We start from the raw sequence: 21,890 nt of genomic DNA on the forward strand, positions 1-21,890 counted from the left end.
TCAGTAAAAATGTAATCATGCCATCATGCACTTTGGTACAGGGTTACATAGCTCGAGTGTGCATCCTAATGGAAGCATTCATTTGAAACAACATTTATTAAGTAGGACTGGATCAAGAAATTAGAAAGGCATAATAAGACATGTAAATGTCTGAGGTGACGGCACTGGCTGGTAGGTGTGAAAGAAAAAAACTTTGATTTGACGCATTAACGTTTGGTCTGTCAGCGCGAGGAGGGGGAGGTAAACAAGATGGCGACAACCTGAGAGGCAAGAGTAACACGAAGAGTCAGGAATTTACACTGTTACTCCACCAGACCCAAATAAAACTCTCGATTTAAGTTGGACCATCACGACGAGAGGAAAAACTATCTGAAGGGAAAGGGAAATTCATCCACATCAAGGTGAGAGCCAGTGCCAGAAGTTAACTAGTTACCCAGTTAAGTGTCCTGCTAGCAATTTACAGTGGAATCTGTACGGCTTGCTAGCCCGGTTAGCCTGCGTTAGCTTGCTTTGTCTTTTTTTATTTCCACCATTGTTGGTGTATAACTTGCTTGTAGGAAACTACTGGTGGTTTTTCAAAAATGATTAAGTACAGCCGCACATTCATAGAATACCGCGGCTCCACCGGCAGATGAGGTGAAGTTGGAAGACGCTAATCTCAACGTCAGGCAAAGTTGGCTAGCTAGCGCTGCACAGCCACCGTTAGCTCTAAATGTGTGACGACGTTTCGGATGTCATCCTTAACTGCTCACTGTCAGTCCTCCTGTACAATAAAACGGTTTAGACTGACTAAATGCAGGCTCTCGGGTGAAAACCTGCTGTTGGGGATAAACGTGTGCAAGTCGAAGAAGCAAATAGTGAGAGTAATGTTGGCATGCTAGTTCATTCAAGCAGACCTGCTATGTTAGCCTCTAAGCGAGCTAATAGCCAAGAGTGTTGGATGTTTTTCAATCAGAGCGACTTTTTCAGTCGGTTGTGATTAATTTAAAAAGGCAGGGTGGTGAATAACTATATTTTTCACAGCAATATATTCGTCATTGGTGCAAACCTAACAGCAGTGTTAAAATCCAATAAGGTAAACCGGTCAAGTGTGTGGACAAATTGTTTACCAAATAGGGCTAATTCTGCTCGAAGGCAAGCGATAAGGAGTTGTAAGGCTTTTTCTATAATATTTTCAATGACTCTTGTGTACAGGCAACAGCCAGCAGCAACAGCAGAAGCATGGAGGAGACCTGAGGAGGGGTTGACACATCGGATGGCTCAGTCGATCTACAGGAGCCGGGCTGATGCCAGAAGTTGGGTTGATACTGCTGCATGCGTTTGGCTGTAGATGTGCTTGGATCCAGTCCAGCTGTACACACGTGTCTCCTGAGAAAACTATGCTATAAGGCATGGACCTTTGACAGAAATGTTGTGCTGCATGGCCTTGAAACAGGACTGGACCTAAGACTGTATAACATTCAGCTCGTATAGAGTTCATCTAAGAGGGATATCATTTTTAGAACCACATTTTTCTTATTTCCGTTCTACTGTACTCATTTCAGATGTCCAACAAAATGCAAAACTGAAGTGCTAACTTGTTGAACTGAACTGCTTTCCCACCTTGTTTGCACATATGGAGAAAAAAGAGCCCTAATGTTTACAAAATTGGGATTGATCCCACACCTCCCCCCTCCACTCTCAGGCCTCATTACTCCCTCTCACATGTTCAGTATTTTGTAATTTATCTGTACTCCAGCTTTTGGAATTAAAATATTCCACTCAGAGCTGAAAGGTTACCAGTGGATTACTCTCCAGCAGCAATCACGACTATTTGCGAACATTTTTGCACAGGAAGCTTGAGCTGCGGCTGCCGAACTAGTCATGAGTACTGGCGAGCTGCATCATCTTGACTATCTCAACGAAAATGAACTGATGGAGATGGATACTTTCATTCACCGCATCGACTCTACAGAGGTGATCTACCAGCCCCGGAGAAAGAGGGCAAAGCTGATAGGAAAGTACTTGATGGGGGACCTGCTGGGGGAGGGATCTTATGGCAAAGTGAAAGAGATGCTGGACTCTGAAACACTTTGTCGCAGAGCGGTCAAAATACTGAAGAAGAAGAAGCTGAGGCGGATTCCCAATGGAGAAGCCAATGTGAAAAAGTGAGTGTGTTTTGAGTTCTATTATTCTTTGTTGGGTGTTTTATTTCTTTCTTCACTCTGACAGTTAAAGTGACTCCTCACCTTTACACTTTGTGTTCCATAAGATAAGATCCAGAGTTGATTCAGAAGTGTTTTGTTGACCACCACTTAGCCTCATTTTCAAACATTTTTCTAGAAGTACCTGGCAATGATAGAATGGGATATTATTTAATAAGTGTAAACACCAATGTAGTATTTTGACATACCAAAAATACTTTTTTATTTACCAAAACTTGTTGAAATTGCCAAATTTGTCAGCATTTCATACATTTTGATTGATGACCTTATATGGCCTTTCTTTCGACCCCTTCAAAAGTGTGTCTTTAAGACCTTTAGCCTGCATTACCCATAACAACATTATCAAAACACAATTACCTTACGTTTGACTTAAATTGTATGCACTCACACCCTTGTTGATCTGCCTCCCTGCCTTAAGGTGGGAACTTCAGGATCTGAAGAATAAAAAGCTCTTACAGCATTCCCTGAAGGAAAACTCAAGTTTTAACTTTTTGTTATAAATCAGGATCATTCTAGTTGTAAAAACACATTTCTAACTGCACAGTTAATTACTGATTAGGTTGTTCCTGGGGTTTTGTGACCATGTGTATGGAATCTCAACCTGTACTTACATGTAAACACAGAGCTTTTACACAGTGTAAACATTCAGCCGTCATCTTAGACAAGTTGAAGCTTCAGGACTCAGGAAGAGAGGGAAGGGAGTGTCTGGAGTAAAGGAGGGAAGGGAAAGATGTATCCGAGTTTCATACAGTGAGGTCATTGATTGATTGATGTTGTAGACAGTTTGATAAATGTAGCTGCTGTAACTGAGGTGGAGGAGGAAGAAAATCTAGCACAGCTTTAGCTCTGTTTTTAGAGGAACAGCCACAGAAAAAGTTGCTGTCAACAGATACCCACCAATAAGATGCTTCAGTATTGCAAATGTTCTTCATTAGGGATGCACCGATCCGATCCTGGTATCGGGTATCGGCCCCGATCCAGCCCCTCAAAGCTGGACTGGGTATTGGTGGGAAAGGATCGGTCCAAACTTGACACTAAGGGCGTATTCAGACCTGGACTGTTTGGTCCACTTTAAACGGACCAGGGTTTGTTTCCCACGCTGGTGCAGACTTTTCATGCAGGTGTGAATAGACACAAACGAACCCTGGTGCGGACCAAACAACCGGACCTAGACCCACTTTTTGAGGTGGTCTCGGTCCGCTTCCAAACGAACTCTGGTGCAGTTCATGGTTCTCCGGTGCAGGTCTGAATATGAACCAAGGTCCATCCGAACTAACTACAGGATACATGCGCCTTTTGGGCCTATAAAGCCACCGTAACCTAACCGTCTTTGGTTCATACCTGATCCTCCGTCTTCTGTTTAGCCACACTGTTGCTGGCATGTTGTTGGTCAGAACACGCAGAGCATAGCGTCTCCTTGTTGCACACATTCGTCTTCACTGTTCCAAAACTTGAAACAGTGTTGTTAAGCCTTCTTTGAAGGAGCTGCTCTTGAAACTGAAAATTATTTTGCAGCTCTAATAAGAGCACAAACAAACATGTTTATCTCCATTTCCGGGTCTGTATTCTGTGTGTCGCCCTTTGTCAGTGCTGTCCAATGAGAGCACTGATCGTCACACACGTGGATGTGTTTACAGAATATAGTCCACTTGCAAAAAGTACAACCTGAATACGAACCGCACCAAACAAAAAAAATAAAGTCCACTTTTGGTCCAGACCAAACAAGTGGACCAAAGGAATTTTCTGGTCTGAATACAGCCTAAGACTAAACTATAGAGTAGTGTACAAGGTTTAAAATTTTACAATCAAATAATCACGTCTGTAAATTCAGAAGCATATTTTTTAACCAAACTGCTGTTAAACATTTTAACACTTATAGTTTAAATAAATATCAACCTCAGTAATTCCACATGTACTAATTTTTGTCTTTAACTCAAAACATTACCAATCTTATCCCACAGTAGAGAGTGCAAGTTATTATTTAACACTGGTGTTGTGTCAGGATCGGTATCAGTTGATACCCAAAGCCCAGGTATCGGTATCTGGACCAGTAAAGCTGGATCAGTGCATCACTATTCCTTATAACCTCAATAAAGTAAAAATTTGAGTTGTACATTCTACAAAACAACAGTGTTGTGCCAGTGTACCTCAACAAAAATAAACATTATAGGGCTGAATATTTAACCTCAAACCACATTACACTGAGAACATCTTCTTTACTTTTTTAAACTCTTAGTTACAAAGTAGGCTGTCAAAGTGCCCAGTGAATAGAGGCTCTAACTGAATCCCCCTGTCTTATGCCGTTATGGTTATCTTGGTTCTAGCTTTTTTTATTTTGCGCTCCAGGTTTCTGGATGAGTATCACAAGTTTTAATCACATAGGACTTTATTAAATATTACTCAAGCTTCTCGCTGAGGGACTGCACTAATTATAGAGGGAGCTTTAGAAAACTGTCAAATGAGTTCACTCAGAGAGACGGTGTTTTCTGCTGCACTGGAGACAGCAGCAGAGGACTGATATATGATGACAGGCAGTGACAGGTCAGTATGACTCGTTTAGAGGGATCATACCACAGTAGCTTGTATTTATCAGGTATCCACGCTTAGTGTTACTAAAATCTGTCTCAAGGTACTGAGGTAACAACTACTAGAAAGATTACCTAGAGCAGCAGCTCCGGCTCAGGTCTGGACTGAAAGCGGTCTTTCAGCTGCTGTCTACACTGGGACCCTTCAGCCACAACCCTCCTCTTACTCCAACACATTCTGGGAATAGTAGCAGCCCGTTTCACCATTTATTAACCACCTAAAGAAGTAGTTTGATGCCTGAAGGGAGCTTTTATTGTCAGAGTAAAAACAGATTCTAAACTACAAACTCAAACCATAAAAATAGTTGATTTCATGTTTTTTCTGTCTTCTCACAATGACACAGACTTCCTATTTTAGAGGAAGACAGCCCAAGATATGTTTCATTGAAACATCATTAATCACGAAGACAAAGCGTATTTCACGATCAGCTGTTCCATTATTTAAAGTAAGCAGCTTCTAGGACTGCATTAACCCTGCATGCAACAATTGTGAAAAATCTTTAAAATATCAGAAACTAGGGATGCACGATATTGGATTTTTGCCGATATCCGATATGCCGATATATCAAAACCCCTTTTGGCCGATACCGACACCGATAATCACAAGTTCATTTGTTTTTTTCACCGTATAGAACGCTAAGTCTATCCTGTACTGGAATTTATATGTTACTCTTATTGTGACGGTCTTATTTGTTTAAGAAACGCACATAAAACAAGACAAAAAACATTTGATTTTACCATAAATAAGAAATGTATTATTTTTTCAAACTCAAGACATTCAGTATTGAAATACAGAAAAATAATTTCTTTAGGTCACATGAACTTTAAATGTACAATGCATTTTTTAAACATAACCAAGTTGCATTTGATTGTTTTAGAGCTACTGTAACAACCTGGTGACAGACACAGAGCTCTGCAGTGCAAATAAATGAAGCGCTACATTTTATTTACGGAGCTTATTTTTCAGATGGAAAATAATAATAATCCTAACTGAATAGCACCTTATCGGCTGTGTATATCGGCAGAAATTTTCATATAAAACGTGTTTTTAAGCTTTTATCAGCCAATACCGATATTGGGCCGATAATATTGTGCATCCCTGTCAGAAACTTGTTTAACTTTCCTCAAGTCAGAATGGTGTCTTTCGTCTGACAGTCAAGACTCTTCATAAACCGTCATAACCGTCATACATCAGCTACGTTTTCCCATTTCTGTTTGAAAAAATTACCTCTGTAGGTGTTATGATAACTTAGAACCTTGACACCAGTTGTTCTTGGGTTACTACTGTTGTGTCTTTAGTTTGTGGTTAAGCAGGTTGAGCTGTTTTCCAGAGAAGAATAGTGAGAAACTGCCGTGCTCAGATGTTCAAAACTGATAAAAAGGAATATCAGCTTGGTCTCAAAGCTGCTGCTGCTGACAAAGGGGCCTTCACCGACTCACAGGGTAAGAGTATTTTGGAGAGGGGAGCTGGGGGAGGGGTTGTATGCTATTTGTAAAACTGTAAGATCCAATGATGCTGGATGGTTTTGACTAAAAAGTTTAATCAGTACGAGATGGATGCAGTTCATCACACTGCAGATAAAAACCTGTCTGACTCCCACAGCTTCTAACCTGCAGTTGTCTCAAAGCGTTTTATTTACTCAACATGATGTCTGTCCTCCTGATGTGTCCCAGCCTGAGGACTCTGACTCCTCCAGCCCATGAAGGCCTGTCTGTGAGTGGATGCCATAGTAGCCCCCTCAGCTTCTCCATTCAGCTTCTGTCAAGCATTCCTGTCTGCTTAACACTTCCTGCTTTGTCAGGGTTGCCATGGAGATGGGCATGCCCATTCTGGCATTGATTGAGCAATGACACTCCCGTTTCGACTACAACACCTCAGGAATGCCAAGCCCTTATTAAGGAATGACCGGAGTGCGCACAGAAACATAAACATAGCATTAACCGCACACAAACTGCGCTGTCACAGTGGTGATGCAGAGTTCAGTCACTTTATTATGTTGCTACTTTGTGCCAGAGGAGCTGCCATATCGCTGATTACTCAAATCCAGAAAGCTCTGCTGCCTGCAGGTTTTGAGCGCACGAGGTCCATCAGCACTCGTTTGAACTCAGACTGCAGATGGACTGCAGCAGTCACTGAGCCGGAGCTCCGCCTCTGTGTTATGACTTGTTTTATGGCAGCATGTAGCGATGCAGATGCAGCTGGGTTTGCTACGTTTCCCACGTCATCTGTCGAGATGTGCTGCTCAGTTCAAGGTTATTAATTGCACCTCACTGTCCAGTTATCAGGGTGTTATGTGTGCATCTGGTGGCCTTGTTTTTTGTCTTCTTTCCCACCAGTGCAGTGATGCAGCAGTAACAGCTTATGTGCATCTGAGTGCAAGTTGAGGGGCTGACTCGGCTCGGAATATCCATTTGTCAGTGGTAAGACTGTGTATGAGGCAGAGCACTGACACAGCTCATAAAGTGACAGCTGATAACGTAGAGAAAAGCACCGAGTGTTTTAGTCAGATTGTGTCAAAGAAAGAAGGAGAAAGATTATCCCCCAGCTCTGTAAGGGCCATGAGATTTAGATTTCTCTTTGAGCTTTCAAGTGTTACTGCATAAAACCTTTAACATATTCTGTACGAGCACAATTTTTATATTCTACAATTCTCAGTATAATCACACTGATCTGAAAACAAATTCATTGTGTATATTTATGGTTTCAACTAGACACGCACCGACTGATCAGTGCCAATTTCCTTAAAGGGGACATATCATGCTTTATTCTCCTTTTCACTATGCCAGACTAGGATGCCTGTAAAGCATTTCTGCCCTCAGTACAAGTCATTTAGTTCTTTCATTTCCCCACAATAGCGTTCTCAATATCCTCAGTTTAGGCCATTCTGAAGATCTCGTTGAAACGCTCCGTTTCCAGAATGACCTCCAGTAACCTCGCAACGTCACAGCCCTTTGTGCTCTGATTGGTCAGTTCTATCAGAGGGGCGGAGGGGGTAGAGCCAGGGGGCGGTCTTTGCAGCATGGTAGTATTTACAAAATCGCCACATTGAATGGAGCAGACCGAGCGAGTTTGCTGTTTGCCAAAACTTCACCGTAAGGCATTGATAGCACTGATAAAATGGCAGAGTGTAGGATACGTCCTTTTGTATTGGACCCCGAGTCAGACCAGGACGGTTCTGCAGCTCAGGAGGAAGAAAATCCACCTCAACACAGATCATCTCAGGACACTTCAGTGTGGTGAGTCAAACCGGTACTGTAACATTTATAGTTTATACGTTTATACTCGGCTCTTGGTGGGTGTATCCCTTGGTGGTGGTTGTGTGACTAACTGACATCACAGAGGAGGAGCTGCTTCATCAGATTACTCCAATAAAAAGAGAGGATCCTCATGTCGTCATGAAGGTCGAAATCTCGAAGCCAAATGGCAATGACTTGTTTTCAGAGGCATCAAATCTCGTTCTAGGATATCAGAAAAAATACAATATCTCATTTTTTGAAAATTCAGGGGGTGAAGGTCTTGTTTTCAACTTTATTATTTTACATGTAAGTATTAAATCAGGGATCAGCATGATATGTCCCCTTTAATTTTGGGTGATAGGTAATCGGTCCATCCAAGGTCTGACAGCCAGCCATTGTTGCGTCTGAGACCCAAAACTCAGGACACTTTATTGGTTGTTTAAGTTAAAACATAAAGATTTTATTGTTTCACAGGTATCGTTCAATGATTTTCAGTAAAATAAGATTGGAACATTGAAGGTATATGCTATCAGTCGTAACAAAATAAAAAGTAAAAATCGGTATCGGCAATTCAGGCTTTTCAAAGATCGGTGACTGGCCAGAAAATTGTGATCCGTGCACCTCTGGTTTTAACTTGCTTGTTTTGCTGCGTTCAACGACAGAACTCTTCTGTTAGTGATGTCACTAACAGTCACTAACCTACGTGATGTCAGATGTAGCTTGTACGTTGCTGTTAAATGTGATGCACTAGAAGAGGAGAAATATTATATATTACCATTGTTTTGAACATCCTGATCTTCACAGAGCACCATGACATGACTCAAACAGTACATTGGATTTTAAAGGCTCGGTGTGTCAGGATCGCTCTGCTTGGGGCTCCACTTTAAGTGTTCCTCCGGAGCGAGGATCTGGGAAGCATATCTGTGGATGTCTGCTCCAAATTCATTAGCGTCCCCTCTCACAGCTCTCTGATGAATGTTGCGTCTCCCGGTGGTTTGGCCATGCTGCTGATTTAAACCTCTTCCCCGTGGAAAGCAAAGTGAACCGTCAGAATCTGGGCTTTTATGGGACTGCTGTAATTCACTGCTGCTGCACTGGGGCAAATCTCGTCTTGCAGTATCATTCCTGAGACCCTGTTTCCTACAATCGTCTTTTTAAGAGTCCCTTGTGTGTTTTAACTCTTTATCTAAATGGATATGCACATTTTATTGATGGTTGGTGGCTCATGAAGGAAGAAGTTGAATCAAAACAGAAATGACTGACTGTAAACAAAACCACTTCTACACTCATGCTCACATCACACAGTGTGACAGTACTTTGTATGGTAGCTGGTTCATGGCCAGTATTCACAGCAGCCAAGGCCAGCACTTCATGAAATCACTCTCCGCCTTTATATTTGCCTAATTAATCCCTTACATGTTATTTCTGCTCTTGTGTCCATATATAGGGAGATTCAGCTGCTAAGAAGACTCCAACACAAGAATGTGATCCAGTTGGTGGACGTACTCTATAATGAAGAGAAGCAAAAAATATATCCTTTTGATGCTGAACTAATGTGGTTGTGACATGACTTTAATAATTATTGATTCAGTCATTACAGAGGATAAAAGCTGCTGACTGAGGATCATTCCTCTTGTCCTAACTGTATGCGGTCAGCTTTATCGTTCGCCCACTTTATTAAAGGATCTGTTTGTTTAGTTTGGCAAATCCCCTTAACTCCTGCCCTACGTATATGGTGATGGAGTACTGTGTTTGTGGGATGCAAGAAATGCTGGACAGCGTCCCAGAAAAAAGGTTTCCAGTATTTCAAGCTCACGGGTAAGTCTCTGTTTTTCCCCTCCCTCTCCCCACTCTGCTCCCTCTTTCTCTCAGTGTCTCTGCTAAATTTAGTTTGAGTCTCTCCGGAGCTGTTGCTCCAAACCTAAGTTTAGATCCAAGAAGGACTGCAAGACCTCTGCTGTTAGGATAAATGACCATTGATTGTGTGATATGGGATCATTGTCTAAAAGCCACCGGAGCTTAAAGTGTAACTGGCATTTTAGATTTTGTTTCCACAACATTGAGTCTTAACTTATAGGAATGGAACGGTTTATGAAAAAACCTGAAACCGTTCGGTTTTCCTCACTTCCACACTTTGTTACTTCCTTTCTTTTTTCTTCATTTTTCAGCTCAGTTTGAAGCGAGTATGTAGCTCCAATTATACGCATGCACAACATGAGGCGAAAGATACAGGAACAGTTGTAGGGAGGCATGTGTGTTGTTTACATGACAAGCAGAGAAGACAGAGTTAGAGGGTGTACCTGTGGCGTTGAGTTGTTATGCTGTCTGGGAGCACTTTAGATTTCAGACCACTTTGGCAAGTTTTTTTTTTAAAGACGACAATTCTTGCTACTTTTCTAGAGTTTGGGGTCTGACGTTGATGCGTGTTTTGATCACCTCAATGGGCAGCATCGTGGGCCCCTCCCCTATCCAAAACACAGACGGTCCTCCTCACTTGCAGCAGATGAAGTAACGCAAGTGTGTGTCTCATTACGATCACTTCTGCTGGTCCCCAGCCCAGATAAAGGAGGAGGGTTGTTATTTAGACATTAAAAAAAACAAGAACCTGCTTTCTGTCTCTCCCATATTACTTCTCTCTCCTACAGAGTCCATGACAATTACATGCAAATGGATCATTATCCAAATTAGACAGCAGCATCATTTGGTGACTTTTAGTGACTTCTGGGACAACCAATAGAGACTTTCCTTACTGAAGAGTTGGCATGTTGAAACTAGCAATGTTTCACTCAGCTTTAATGATGTTTCTAATGAGAAACAGCCTCATTCTTTCAGGTTTTTCATGACTATACATGAGATAAATGACTAAAAATAATCTGTTGATAGTGGATTATTGGGGTTAATGGTAAAAATAAAGGTGGTAAAAACAGCAACAATGTCCCCCGAACCGAAAACTGTGACCACAAAACCATGATAAGACCTGAACTGTGGATTTTGTAAACCGTTCCATCCCTGTTAACTCAGCTGCTGAAAAAGTTGATAATTGTTAATAAGTGGTTGTTTTCTGCTTTTCTTTTCAACCTCGACTCGCATTAATCGACAAAAGTGACAGAACACTGTTATCACTCTCTGTGAGACCCCTTTGAAAACAAGATGACTCATCTCAAGGGGTTATCTCGTCAATAAACAACTTTACAAACTCTTCCCCCTTTGGTCTCTCACTTCACTGCATCTGCCGTAAACAAAAAACAGTCAAAGATGCAGAAGCAAAATTTAACTTTCTTCATGACTGTGATGATGTCCCCACAACTCTTCTGTTCACCAGTTAAAAAATGAAGTCTTAAGATGACTGAGTCTCTGATTACACTGCAAAAAAAGACAAACTTATCTGTGATAAAAACACAGATCTGTTTTGTGCAATGTCTAAATGACTTCCTGGACTACAGCAGACAGCTCACAGATACGATTATGTCTCCTGATCATATCAAATACAGCATGTGGAGAGGACGATCATGTTTTAAATCATACAGAGGAGTGGGTGTGGTAAAGCAGGAGAGATCCAGCCCTTTACAGAGTAAGATACAAGGAATAACACAGAAAGCTTTGTTATGTGCCCGTCTCTTCTGTCAGTCATTTCTGTCTTCACTGCTTATTATAAACAAACAGCCTGTGATGTGAGCACAGTAGAAGTCAGGGTTAGTTAGAGATGCCACTCACTCACCACCACGCCTGCTTCTTTTTCCACTGGGTGTTATTACCCCTCAACTTAAATGTCTCTCTTGTGGCTGTTATTCAAAATACATGTTGTCTGTTGTATGCAGGTGAATAAACATTTTCTTCCTCTTTGTTCACAAATCTGGAGATTTGATCTTCACATGTAGGTGAACTGTTTTAGACAAAAGCAAGAATGACTTAGAAGTTGCTGTTTATTCGTTCATACATTTAAGTAAATCAAAAATCCTTTTCCCACACATCTCTATCTTGGAAGTTGCACTATCAGACTGAGTCAAAGTTCATCTGAGCACAGAGAAAAAGAGCAGAACCCCTTCCTCTTTAACTTGTGTCCAATAACAGTTGTGTTCTCTTTTCAGGTACTTTTGCCAACTTTTAGATGGCCTTGAATATTTGCACAGCCAGGGAATAGTTCACAAAGACATTAAACCAGGGAATCTGCTGCTGACCACAGACGGGGCACTTAAGATCTCCGACCTGGGAGTAGCAGAGGTGAGCCCAAGTTACTGACCCAAGGGACTGTGTCAGAAGTTTGTAACGAGCGGAAATATACACATCAGATCATTTTGAATAAACAAACACTGAAACCAGTGAGGTCACGGACCCAAAGTAAAACACTGTCAGGACACTGCCTCAGAGCCATTAAAGCAGCCGCCATCAGCTTTCGACAGTGGGTGGAAAACAAGGACGTGTGTGTTCAGCTCTGGTTGAAGAGGAAGAAACGTTTTTAGTCCATTAGTTTTAAATATCTAATCATCAGTTTATACATTTTTTAAATTATATTGCATTTTAAGTGTTTCCTCTTTGATGTGAAGGCAGTGGTTAAGTGTAGATAATGTAGCCTCTATTTGTAAGTTTAGTTTATTTACAAGTTTTAATTCAGATGCTGCTTATGGTGTAATCGTAAATGTAATCATTAAGACTTAGAAAGACAAAACTCAAATTCACACCATGTCTTTTTCTTGGATTGTTTCAGGCCCTTCACCCATTTGCAGAGGATGATACTTGTCGCACCAGTCAGGGCTCTCCGGCCTTCCAGCCTCCAGAGATCGCTAACGGACTGGACACCTTTTCAGGGTTTAAAGTGGACATTTGGTCTGCTGGAGTAACACTGTGAGTCATCAGAAAATGGGGAAATAAGTGTATTCTTAAATGACATGATCAAATAATGGGAGCTCCACCTCCTTTCATTAGAAGCTCAATGTTTTACTCAAGTTAATGTAGATTAGCATACTGTTAGATATTTCCAAATTGTTGTTGAAACATGTGAAACAGTGACTCATAGGATGATTCTGCCCCCAAAACTGCATTATTCAAAGCATCAGGGGAGATTTCACTGTATAAGACCAATCTCTATGTTTTTGTTCTTTGGCTGCATCATTGCACAAAGAGTGATGCAGGCGCAACAAACTTCATCTTAGACTCCATTTAAGACCAAAAACTCTTGGTGATGCCGGTGGACACAGAGTACAGCATGATGTCAGACAGTGGGACTCCAGTTTATCAGCTGATCTGACACTCAGCACTGCAGTGGACTGGCAGTGAGATGTTTCAACGACCCTGACTGACTCTGCTGGTGTCAGTAAACGCACTATTTGGTGTCATAGGGTGTTCAGACTGAATATAAACAGGACATTCTTGACACAACAGATACCAGAGAAAGACAGTAACAGGGGAACCTAAAGTCAGAGGGAGTGAGAAGTGAGAAAAGACTAATAGTTCAAGCTTCATGTAAAGCAGCCAAAATCCACCTGACAACACTCAGCAGATGTAAAACATGTCATATGTCAAAGTATTGGTACATTAACCTCATTTACTGACTACTGCTTCTCTCCACTCAGATACAACATCACGACAAGTCTGTATCCATTTGAAGGGGACAACATCTATAAGCTATTTGAGAACATTGGAAAAGGTGACTACACTATTCCCGAGGAGTGTGGACCCCTCCTGTCGGACCTGCTGCGAGGTGAGCGTGCTTTAGAGCAACTCATTAAACGTAAAGGTGTGGTGGTGGATGAACACTTCAGTGTCTGTTTAAAGCATTTATAATTGTGTTTCTGCCTCAATGAAATGACCACACCCACAAGGAAAACTCAAAGCAAAGTCTAAACCAGGGTAATCATAAACTGATGATTCTCCAAGAAACACGTAACTATGAAATCGTTCAACTTTAAAGACACAAAAATGATTCAGCAAATAACACAAATTCTTAAATGCAGCAAATAAACTCAAAATCCTGTAATCTTTTAATCCATGAAAACAAAATCATTCAACTCAACTGTATACTCAAGGTTTTCTAATTAGAAGTTCATACAATAACTTTCAAAAGAAGTAGAATTCAGTTAATTTTCTTTCTTTTTTAAACAAACAAAAATGATCCAGAGGCGAAATCTTTTAACCCTTTATGACCTACCCAAGGGGCAACATCCAGTTAGTAAAAATGAAGCCTATGTGGAGGTGCTAAAAGTTGCTGTTCATGGAGAATCTGTCTGAGGCTGGCTGCAGAAAGACCAGAAATCACATACACACCCAGCCATAAAAAACAGACTCTTATGACATTAAAAAGCATATTTACAGCCTGGTTTAAAAAATGGCTTGGGTCTGGAATTTGTTTCTATCTCAGGGGTTTAGAAGTTATTAGGATCATTTGATTGTCCAATCAGAGGCACATCTCAGGTCACATGTCCGGTTGACGCCCTGTAGCTGTTCTAAACAAAACTCACAACCGGCGTCGACACAAATGTGGCTGCGTCAGCAGATTGACAGACTTCACGGTTTCAGGAACGGATGGGTGACGTCACAGAGGCTATGTCCATGTTTCATACAATCTATGGACCTCCCATCCCTAGTCTGTTAGAGTGTATCTTCACATCTTTACATGCTGTTGAAAGTTTTAAGCATAAAACCCTTACATCCCAAACTTTAACAAAAAGTATAGACTTATGCCCAAACTAACTAAATAAGTTGCTAAAAACTTCAATAAACCATTAAAAATGAAAATTTTACACATTTTTTTTTAAATACAGAATGCCATGGTTGGATCCCTCAAAACTAAAATGTAAAAAATGTGGTGACATGTATTAAACGTAGGAAGTGATCGTTATCATAATGTTTTTGTTGTCTACACATTACACTGGATTTCTGCAAACACATTACTGAAAAAAAACAGTTAAAAACACAATATGACAGTGTAAATCCCCAGATATATACAAAAAGAATAAATGATCTATCTGATCTGGTTTCAGAACTACTGCTCCTGCTGGCTCAAAGGGTTTTAAGTCTTTCTACTTGCACTCGGTTAGTTTGTGCATCTCGTCGTGTTGATTTGCAAAAAGGGAACACCGATTTGGTCAATGATGCTGTCAGAGCAGTCGTCACTGCTTGATATTTTCTGTTTATGTCCAGTAGGTGGTGCTGTCACACCTGCAGTCACCCAGCCTCCTCAGCACAGGAGGCTCCCTCCAAACTGTAGAAATCCCTTCAGCTGTTGACGTAGTTTCCATTGATCTTGAGCCACAAGCAGAATACTAAAGATCTCAGATCTCGCTGTGCTTTTCACCGATAAAGAACGCTGCTCCTGCTGCCGAGAGTCTTTGCCTGTTCAATGTTAGAAAATCAGCTTTAGCATCTTTGCTAGAATGTGGTGGTGATAGTTTTTTTAGCAGCCAGCATATTGTGTCCTTTTAGTTTTAAAAGTATTTATGTCACAGGGAGGTTTTACGTACCATCTATTTGCTTGTGAAGTAAGTGCTGAACCATGACTAAGGGAAAAAACACCACATTCTGGTGCTGTGATAACTCATCGGTCCCCCATCCCCCATTTTGTGTGAGTGTGACGTCTGTGTGTGATGACGCAGCACCTTAGAGATAGTCAGTCCATAATTACATGGTCTAAAATAAGCCCAGCTCCACAAAAGGTGTCCTTCAGCAGGCACAGCAGTACTATCAGCACTCTGCATGCTGCCTCTCTCTGCCTACTGGGGAGACAATTACATTATTAGGTCTGGGTAGGCACTGCATCACTGCCGCCTTATCACTCTGACACCCTGCTTCCCCCACTGAATCAGCCCACATTATAATAATTATGGAACAAAATCTTCTTCACACTGATACGGCTGTTAGGCTTCCCTTATTGATGTTTCCTTACTGTACCTCATTGCCTCTCACGCTTTGCAGGATGCCTCGACACTCAGTGATGAATGAGATTATCACGTGCAGTAATTTATCTTCCCAGGATGAGTTTATTGTGTGTGCAGTTAGCTCAGCACTCACAGACTCTGCAGCCTCCCACCAGTTTATGTTAAACACTCCACAGGGAGAGGTGTGAGGGCAGGAGTTGTCCAGGATTGTTTGGGTTTAACCAGTGTTTGTGATGTTTGTTTGTCAGGAATGCTTGAGTACGACCCCGCCAAGAGGTTTTCCATACAGAACATAAGACAACACAAGTGAGTGATTTTCATAAGAGATCAAATTTGAGAATATAGATAAAGTGCACATTTATCAGCCCCTACCTACAGTAAATCTTCAAAAGCTGAATTGAAGCAAATGTGTGTGTCTACCTTCATTTTCCCACCAGCTGGGTGCGTAAGAAACACCCTCCATCTGAGCCCCCTGTGCCCATCCCTGCCAGCGCAGAGAGCAGGGATCCCTGGCGGAGTATGACGGTGGTGCCCTACCTGGAGGATCTGCACGGCTACACGGAGGAGGACGACGACGAGCTCTACGACGGGGAGGATGAGATCATATACACTCAGGACTTCACAGTGCCAGGTGAGGGGAAACACCAGTCACTCTCACAGCTGATGTCCGCCTAGATTCAAATAGTTTACAAATATATGAATAGTGAATAGTTTATAATGAGTTTATATTTAATAGAACAGCAGCTGTCAATCATCGTTAAACGTGACGTAAAACCTTGATTTTAACCTCTTATAACTAATGAAAATGAAACCTTTCAAAAAGAAGAGGACTTGAATACAAGGCAGCCAAATAATGTCTTCAAATCACCACAACAATCAGACGTGAGAAACATTTCAACGAGGTGTATTAATTTTTTAAAGTTTGACCACAGCTCATCTGGAATGACCGGAGAGCTGGATTTTTTTACCTCCTCTGCAGCCAGCCACCAGGGGGAGCAGTTTTTGCGAGATGATTAATTTTTTTACAGTCTATGGTTTGGAGGCAAAGACAAAGAAAACACACACACGTACATGGTGATATAATGAGGCCGGCAACATTTTTGAGTGTATTTAATTTATTGTATGATTAATTGATTTGTTGACTATCAGCCCAGGCCTAAAGAATACTTTATCTTTATTATTCAATGCAATTAATTAATTGTAGTTTGTTGGCTAGATTTTTCTACATTATTTGAAAAAAATCCTGCACTTAATAGCAGCACCTGCAGCTGAATAACTTGTAGCACTTTTGTTGCCCTAATTAGGTCTTTCTGCCATCTAAATTCTTGCTTGTGTTGTGTGTCACTTTGGACAAAAGCGTCTGTTAAATGAAACTGTAGAACTGTATAAACTGTACCTCTATTAAACTTTGTTTACTTTCTATCAGAGCTGCAGAGTCGGTACAATAAGAGGATTAATTAAAGAGTGAGTTGGAGAAGAGCTGGACTGCCATAGAGAACAAACCTGAATCTTAGAAATCGGCTATAAATACATGAACTCATCCCCAGGAGGCCTCTGTGAAGAGGTTTGCTTTTATATGAATGTATTTAACGCAGCCAGAAGCACTTATCATCCTGCCAGCTGTGTGTTCACTGTCCTCTACATGCTTTAGCTCCACTTTGCTCCCTGATGAACACAAGTCAGACTCATCCTGACTCTGAAAGATTATCACAGAAATGCTCTTGAAGAGGTTCATAAGGGTAATTGAGATGGGCTTTGTTCTATCAAGTTAATTCTTTTTTCTTTTATAATAAAATTCTGATTCGGGTTATATTTCTTGGCTTTTTGGGCTTTTATTTTGAGAGGACAGGCCTGTGGACAGAGGAAGAAAGCAGGAATGAGAGGGAGCGGGGGAATGATAGGCGGAAAAGGGGCCACGAACCAAGGCCTCGACCTGACCACCAGGCCAAGCCCGTGGCCTTTTGTGCAGTAGTTGAAAGTAGCACGTCGCACTACGACACACTGCTCTGAGTAAATAAGGCCGCTGTACATGCTGGTGACTGCGGGTTATCAGGACACAGCCCTGTAGGCCACACTGTGTTCGTCCAACAGCAGCCCAGCTCATACCCTACCTCTATTTTCTTTTTCATCCCTACAACATTATTTTTGGAAAACCAGTGGAATGCCAGGATGATGTAAAACAAAAAAGGCCTTAAAATGCACATTGCCAACATTTTTTCTATTTGTACTCCATGACTGCAGGTGGACAGCTCCGATTGTTACCTATTGGTAGAGATGGGTACTGAATTAGGTACTTTTATAGGTACTGACCAAATTCTGTCCAAAGTACTGGGTACCAATTCACACCAAATCAAAACCATGTTTAGGTACCTAAGCACTTAAGATAAGAATTGAGCTGATAGCTGGGGAGGTGTTGGCTGACATTCCCGAGCACTGTTATGTGCCCTTGAGCAAGGCACCAACTGCTCAGGTGCTCTGACCTCAACAGAATTTTCCCCAAGGGGATTAATAAAGTATTTTCTATTATAAGTATTTCTTCTTCTTCTTCTTCTTCTTGCATCCTCGAGACTGTGAGGGAGTGAAAGAGTAGGCAGTTTCCCATGCTGGACATGAACACAGCATTTTAAGTTTATATATTGAAGAATTGAAAAAAAATGTTATATTTTATTATTAAACAAGTTAATATTTTTTGCCACATTAACACAAAAAAGTACCGTAAATTGGTATCGGTACTGATACTGATTGTTAGGCCCCGGGCATCGTTACTGTGTTGTTTCAAATGTGAAAGGTACCCATCCCTACTTATTGGTGATTGCGTAACAGGACATACCCTCAGATGCCTGAAACACTCTGACTTAAAAACCCAAACTGTTCAGTGTAATCTAACAAAAAGCTGAGAGGCTGTCCAGACTGTCAGCTGACTTTGGGGTAAATAGATAATGACTGTATTCTTAAACTTGATTTAATCTGTTTCCCAACTCGTCTTCTCATCTTTCCCCCCAGAATTCAGATCTTTTATCTGTTGCTAGGCAACAGCCGGTTATAATCCCTGCAGTAGTCAGTGCCGGGTATCAAGAAGTGGTGCCCCACATAAAAACCAAATAGAGCTGCAGAATGTGAATGAAGTGGTCTAAAAATAGTCCAGTACAAGAGGTTTTGGTGTGGGAGTCTGAATGGTTTTTCCAGGATTCACTCCCACACACACTCAGCGCTGTCGCTCACAGACTGCTGCAGTAATAGTGTGTGTGGTAATGAAGACAAACAACTGTTTGAGCTGCTGTTCCTCTTTAATAGGATGTTGATTGCTTCTGTTGCTGTTAGCGCTTTTTCTCGGAGTGTGAAGACATTTAAAGTTTCAGGCTCCTGCACGGAAACACACCTACAGCTGAAATGAAAAGTCATCATAAGGTTGAGGCCTGTTTTTTCACTCAGCAGATTTCCTGTTGTTGTATTTCTGTGTTTTTTTTAGTCTCACGGTTATATGGCTTGACATTTTGCTAGTGCTGCTGACTAATTAACTTTTTAAAGGTCTCTTCTTAAAATCCCTGTTTTTACAGCAGCTGCAGACCTATTGTTGATGATACAAATGTTATCGCTAACACTCGTGCTCTGATCTCACACTTTAACAATAAGGCAGCAGTTTGCTCAAAGTACATGTGAGGGCATGATGGACTTGTCTGAAGCTGATATTTCTGTGTGTTTGTTTTTAGGACAAGTGGCAGAAGAAGATCTGGATCAGGGGCACGCAGACCACAGTCCACCTCTTGCCAAGCCAGTTTGTGTGAACGGCACAGAGGGGGGAGCTCTGAACAGCAAGGCCAAAGCCGAACGCCGCTCCTCCTCGTCATCCAACCCCTCACGTAAAGGAGTCTCCACAGCCAGCAAGATCCGCAAGCTCTCCACCTGCAAACAGCAATGACCCCCTCCCTCTGTCTGTCTGCAACCACCCACCTGGTGAGTGTGTGGACTGTTCTCAAAAGGGTGACCTGACCTGTGCTGCAGTAGTGTTTAAAGGACACTTTGTGGTCTGGTTGAGAGGGGGAAGATGAAGGTGGACAGGTGAGACGGAGGATAGGTTTGAGCAGAATGAGAGGTTGAGATGAGCGCGGTGAAGGGAGGGAGTCTGTGTTGATATTCAGATAGCACTACTCTGACTCACCTCCTCTACCCCCGGCAAACACATGGGCGGTTTCTTTCAGAGTCAGAATAATTCTGTCTAAACGGTCCTACTGCATTTTGTCTGTTTTTGTTTTAGTCTGCGGGGTTAGTCAGCGGCCCTTTATTCACACAAAGAATTGAGGCTGATAAATGTTTCCAGCGCACATACCACACCAGTTTCACAGGTTCTGCTCCTCTCCTTCCAGTTTCCACCCACAGTTTGCTCTTTCAGTCAGTCTCTCACACGAACCACTCACGGCATGAGGCTGTTTGTCATGGGTGCACTGCAGAGGAGATGCTGTGTATTAATTTGTTCAGGCGATGACTCACACTGGATGAGAGAAAGTGGGCTGTGGGATGTCTCTCCCGCTCTTTTTTACACCTGGTAGACAAGTCTCTCTGTCTTAACAGCTCTAATTAGGACTGCCCTATTTGAATCAAACTCGATTTTTAACTTTTGGTTGTGATATGTGATTAGATGATTTTTTTTTTAAAAGTCTCATGAGTGTGTGTTGTAATCTGTCCTCCATCTTTGTCCCTCTCAGGTTGATCTATCCCTGTCCTTCTGTGTCCAGAGTCCACACAGTTGTGGGAGAAACCTGCTGACGTTAATGCTCCTGTACCTCCTTGGACCACTGACCTGCAGCGTCTTTTGAAGAGGCAGAATAAGTGACGGGAGGGAGGACAGCATGAAATGTTTTTTTGCTCTGAGACTGAGGCACTGGTTGTGAAGATCTTTCTTTCTTTTCCTTTTTTTTGTCTCCCATACTTTGGCTCCTTTCGACTCCTGTCATCCGGTTCTGTCATCTAGTTTTCCTCTTCATCCTCTCCAGAGGTCAAAGTGTTGCACCGAACTTTACAGACACCATCAGCTGTGCATCCCCCCCTCCATTCACACACCCCATCTCTCCCCCGTCTTCTGTTTCTTTGACTTCCTTTGTTTTTACAGAACCCTAATGGCGGTTTTTAAGACACATTGTGATGTGTAAAAAATTAAAGAGGAAAAAAAAAAGACAAAAGTTATGAATAATTCTATATTTAGATCTATGATGAGAATAATTATGATAGTACTCTACTACCACCAACATAAAAACTGCATGCTGTACAGAGCTGGATGAAAGGGAAAGCACCTGGTTTGTGAACTGATGAGACTGACTGCGACTGATGGACTGAAGCCTTGAGATACACCACCGCTGACCTGTTGGGGATTTTTGATTTCCATTTAGTTCTTGTTTTTTTTCTTTTCCAATGAATATTTTTTAATTATTATTTATATAAAATATGTCCCAAACAGGCTGCTTTGTTGGATGATCTTTTATGCTTTAGTACATTTTGATTAAGTGGTTATTTCCCGTCCTTTGAATATTAACGTTAGCACCAATGTTGCCTTTACAAGGTCGGAAAGGATCCTGTGCTCCTCTCACTGAGTCAGAGCCCAGATTACAAGAACCCATGCCGCTCAGCCCCGGGATGTTGTGTCGTCACAAACACCCATTCGCCTGTTTTCCGGTGATGCTCTTTGTTGTGCAGATCACATCAGCGGTAGCCCTGCCCCCCTTCTTGCGCAGCCAGGCCCATCATCATCATCAGCCACTCACTGGGAATAGATCAGAGAGCAGGTGAGTCACATCTCCGAGGAAGGGAGGGAGCTGCGCTTCTCACGTCAGCAAGGTCGAAAGAGAGGCTCTCCCTCCAACGAGACACACGGGAGCAACGCAGTGATGATGAAAAATGTTGCAGCAGTGTGATTAGTGTGTGTGTGGGGGGGGGGACACCTCTCTGCTTTTGTTTTCACTACACTACATCATCTTACATCATACATGACTCGCACAACA

General features: G+C 41.9%; 1 protein-coding gene across 2 annotated transcripts; it reads left to right on the top strand.

The window, feature by feature from the left end:
• Nucleotides 1-177: 177 nt before the first annotated feature.
• stk11 (serine/threonine kinase 11) lies at nucleotides 178-21,360 on the top strand. Of its 2 annotated transcripts, none has more exons than XM_074689384.1 (11): nucleotides 178-401; nucleotides 1,195-2,147; nucleotides 9,474-9,557; nucleotides 9,755-9,844; nucleotides 12,115-12,247; nucleotides 12,732-12,868; nucleotides 13,597-13,724; nucleotides 16,146-16,203; nucleotides 16,335-16,528; nucleotides 19,608-19,851; nucleotides 20,631-21,360. In XM_074689384.1, exons 2-10 carry the CDS (start codon nucleotides 1,864-1,866, stop codon nucleotides 19,814-19,816), a joined length of 1,317 nt encoding a protein of 438 aa, XP_074545485.1. In that variant the 5' UTR covers nucleotides 178-401; nucleotides 1,195-1,863; the 3' UTR covers nucleotides 19,817-19,851; nucleotides 20,631-21,360. The 2 variants fall into 2 exon arrangements, with proteins under 2 accessions (XP_074545485.1, XP_074545484.1); XM_074689383.1 differs by having other exon boundaries at nucleotides 181-401; nucleotides 20,601-21,360.
• Nucleotides 21,361-21,890: the final 530 nt, after the last annotated feature.

Source organism: Halichoeres trimaculatus, unplaced genomic scaffold (assembly GCF_033239565.1).
Source record: "Halichoeres trimaculatus isolate MK-OKI-2021-1 unplaced genomic scaffold, fHalTri1.1 fHalTri1_scaffold_15, whole genome shotgun sequence".
In the NCBI taxonomy this organism is placed as follows: Eukaryota; Metazoa; Chordata; class Actinopteri; order Labriformes; family Labridae; genus Halichoeres; species Halichoeres trimaculatus.

Excerpts from the sequence above, each read along its gene's own strand:
- stk11 (XM_074689384.1), top strand. The coding sequence starts at position 1,864 with ATGAGTACTGGCGAGCTGCATCATCTTGACTATCTCAACGAAAATGAA. Across the intron at positions 16,204-16,334 it reads CAGAACATAAGACAACACAA|CTGGGTGCGTAAGAAACACC; the intron begins GTGAGTGATTTT and ends TTTTCCCACCAG. Across the intron at positions 16,529-19,607 it reads TCAGGACTTCACAGTGCCAG|GACAAGTGGCAGAAGAAGAT; the intron begins GTGAGGGGAAAC and ends GTTTGTTTTTAG.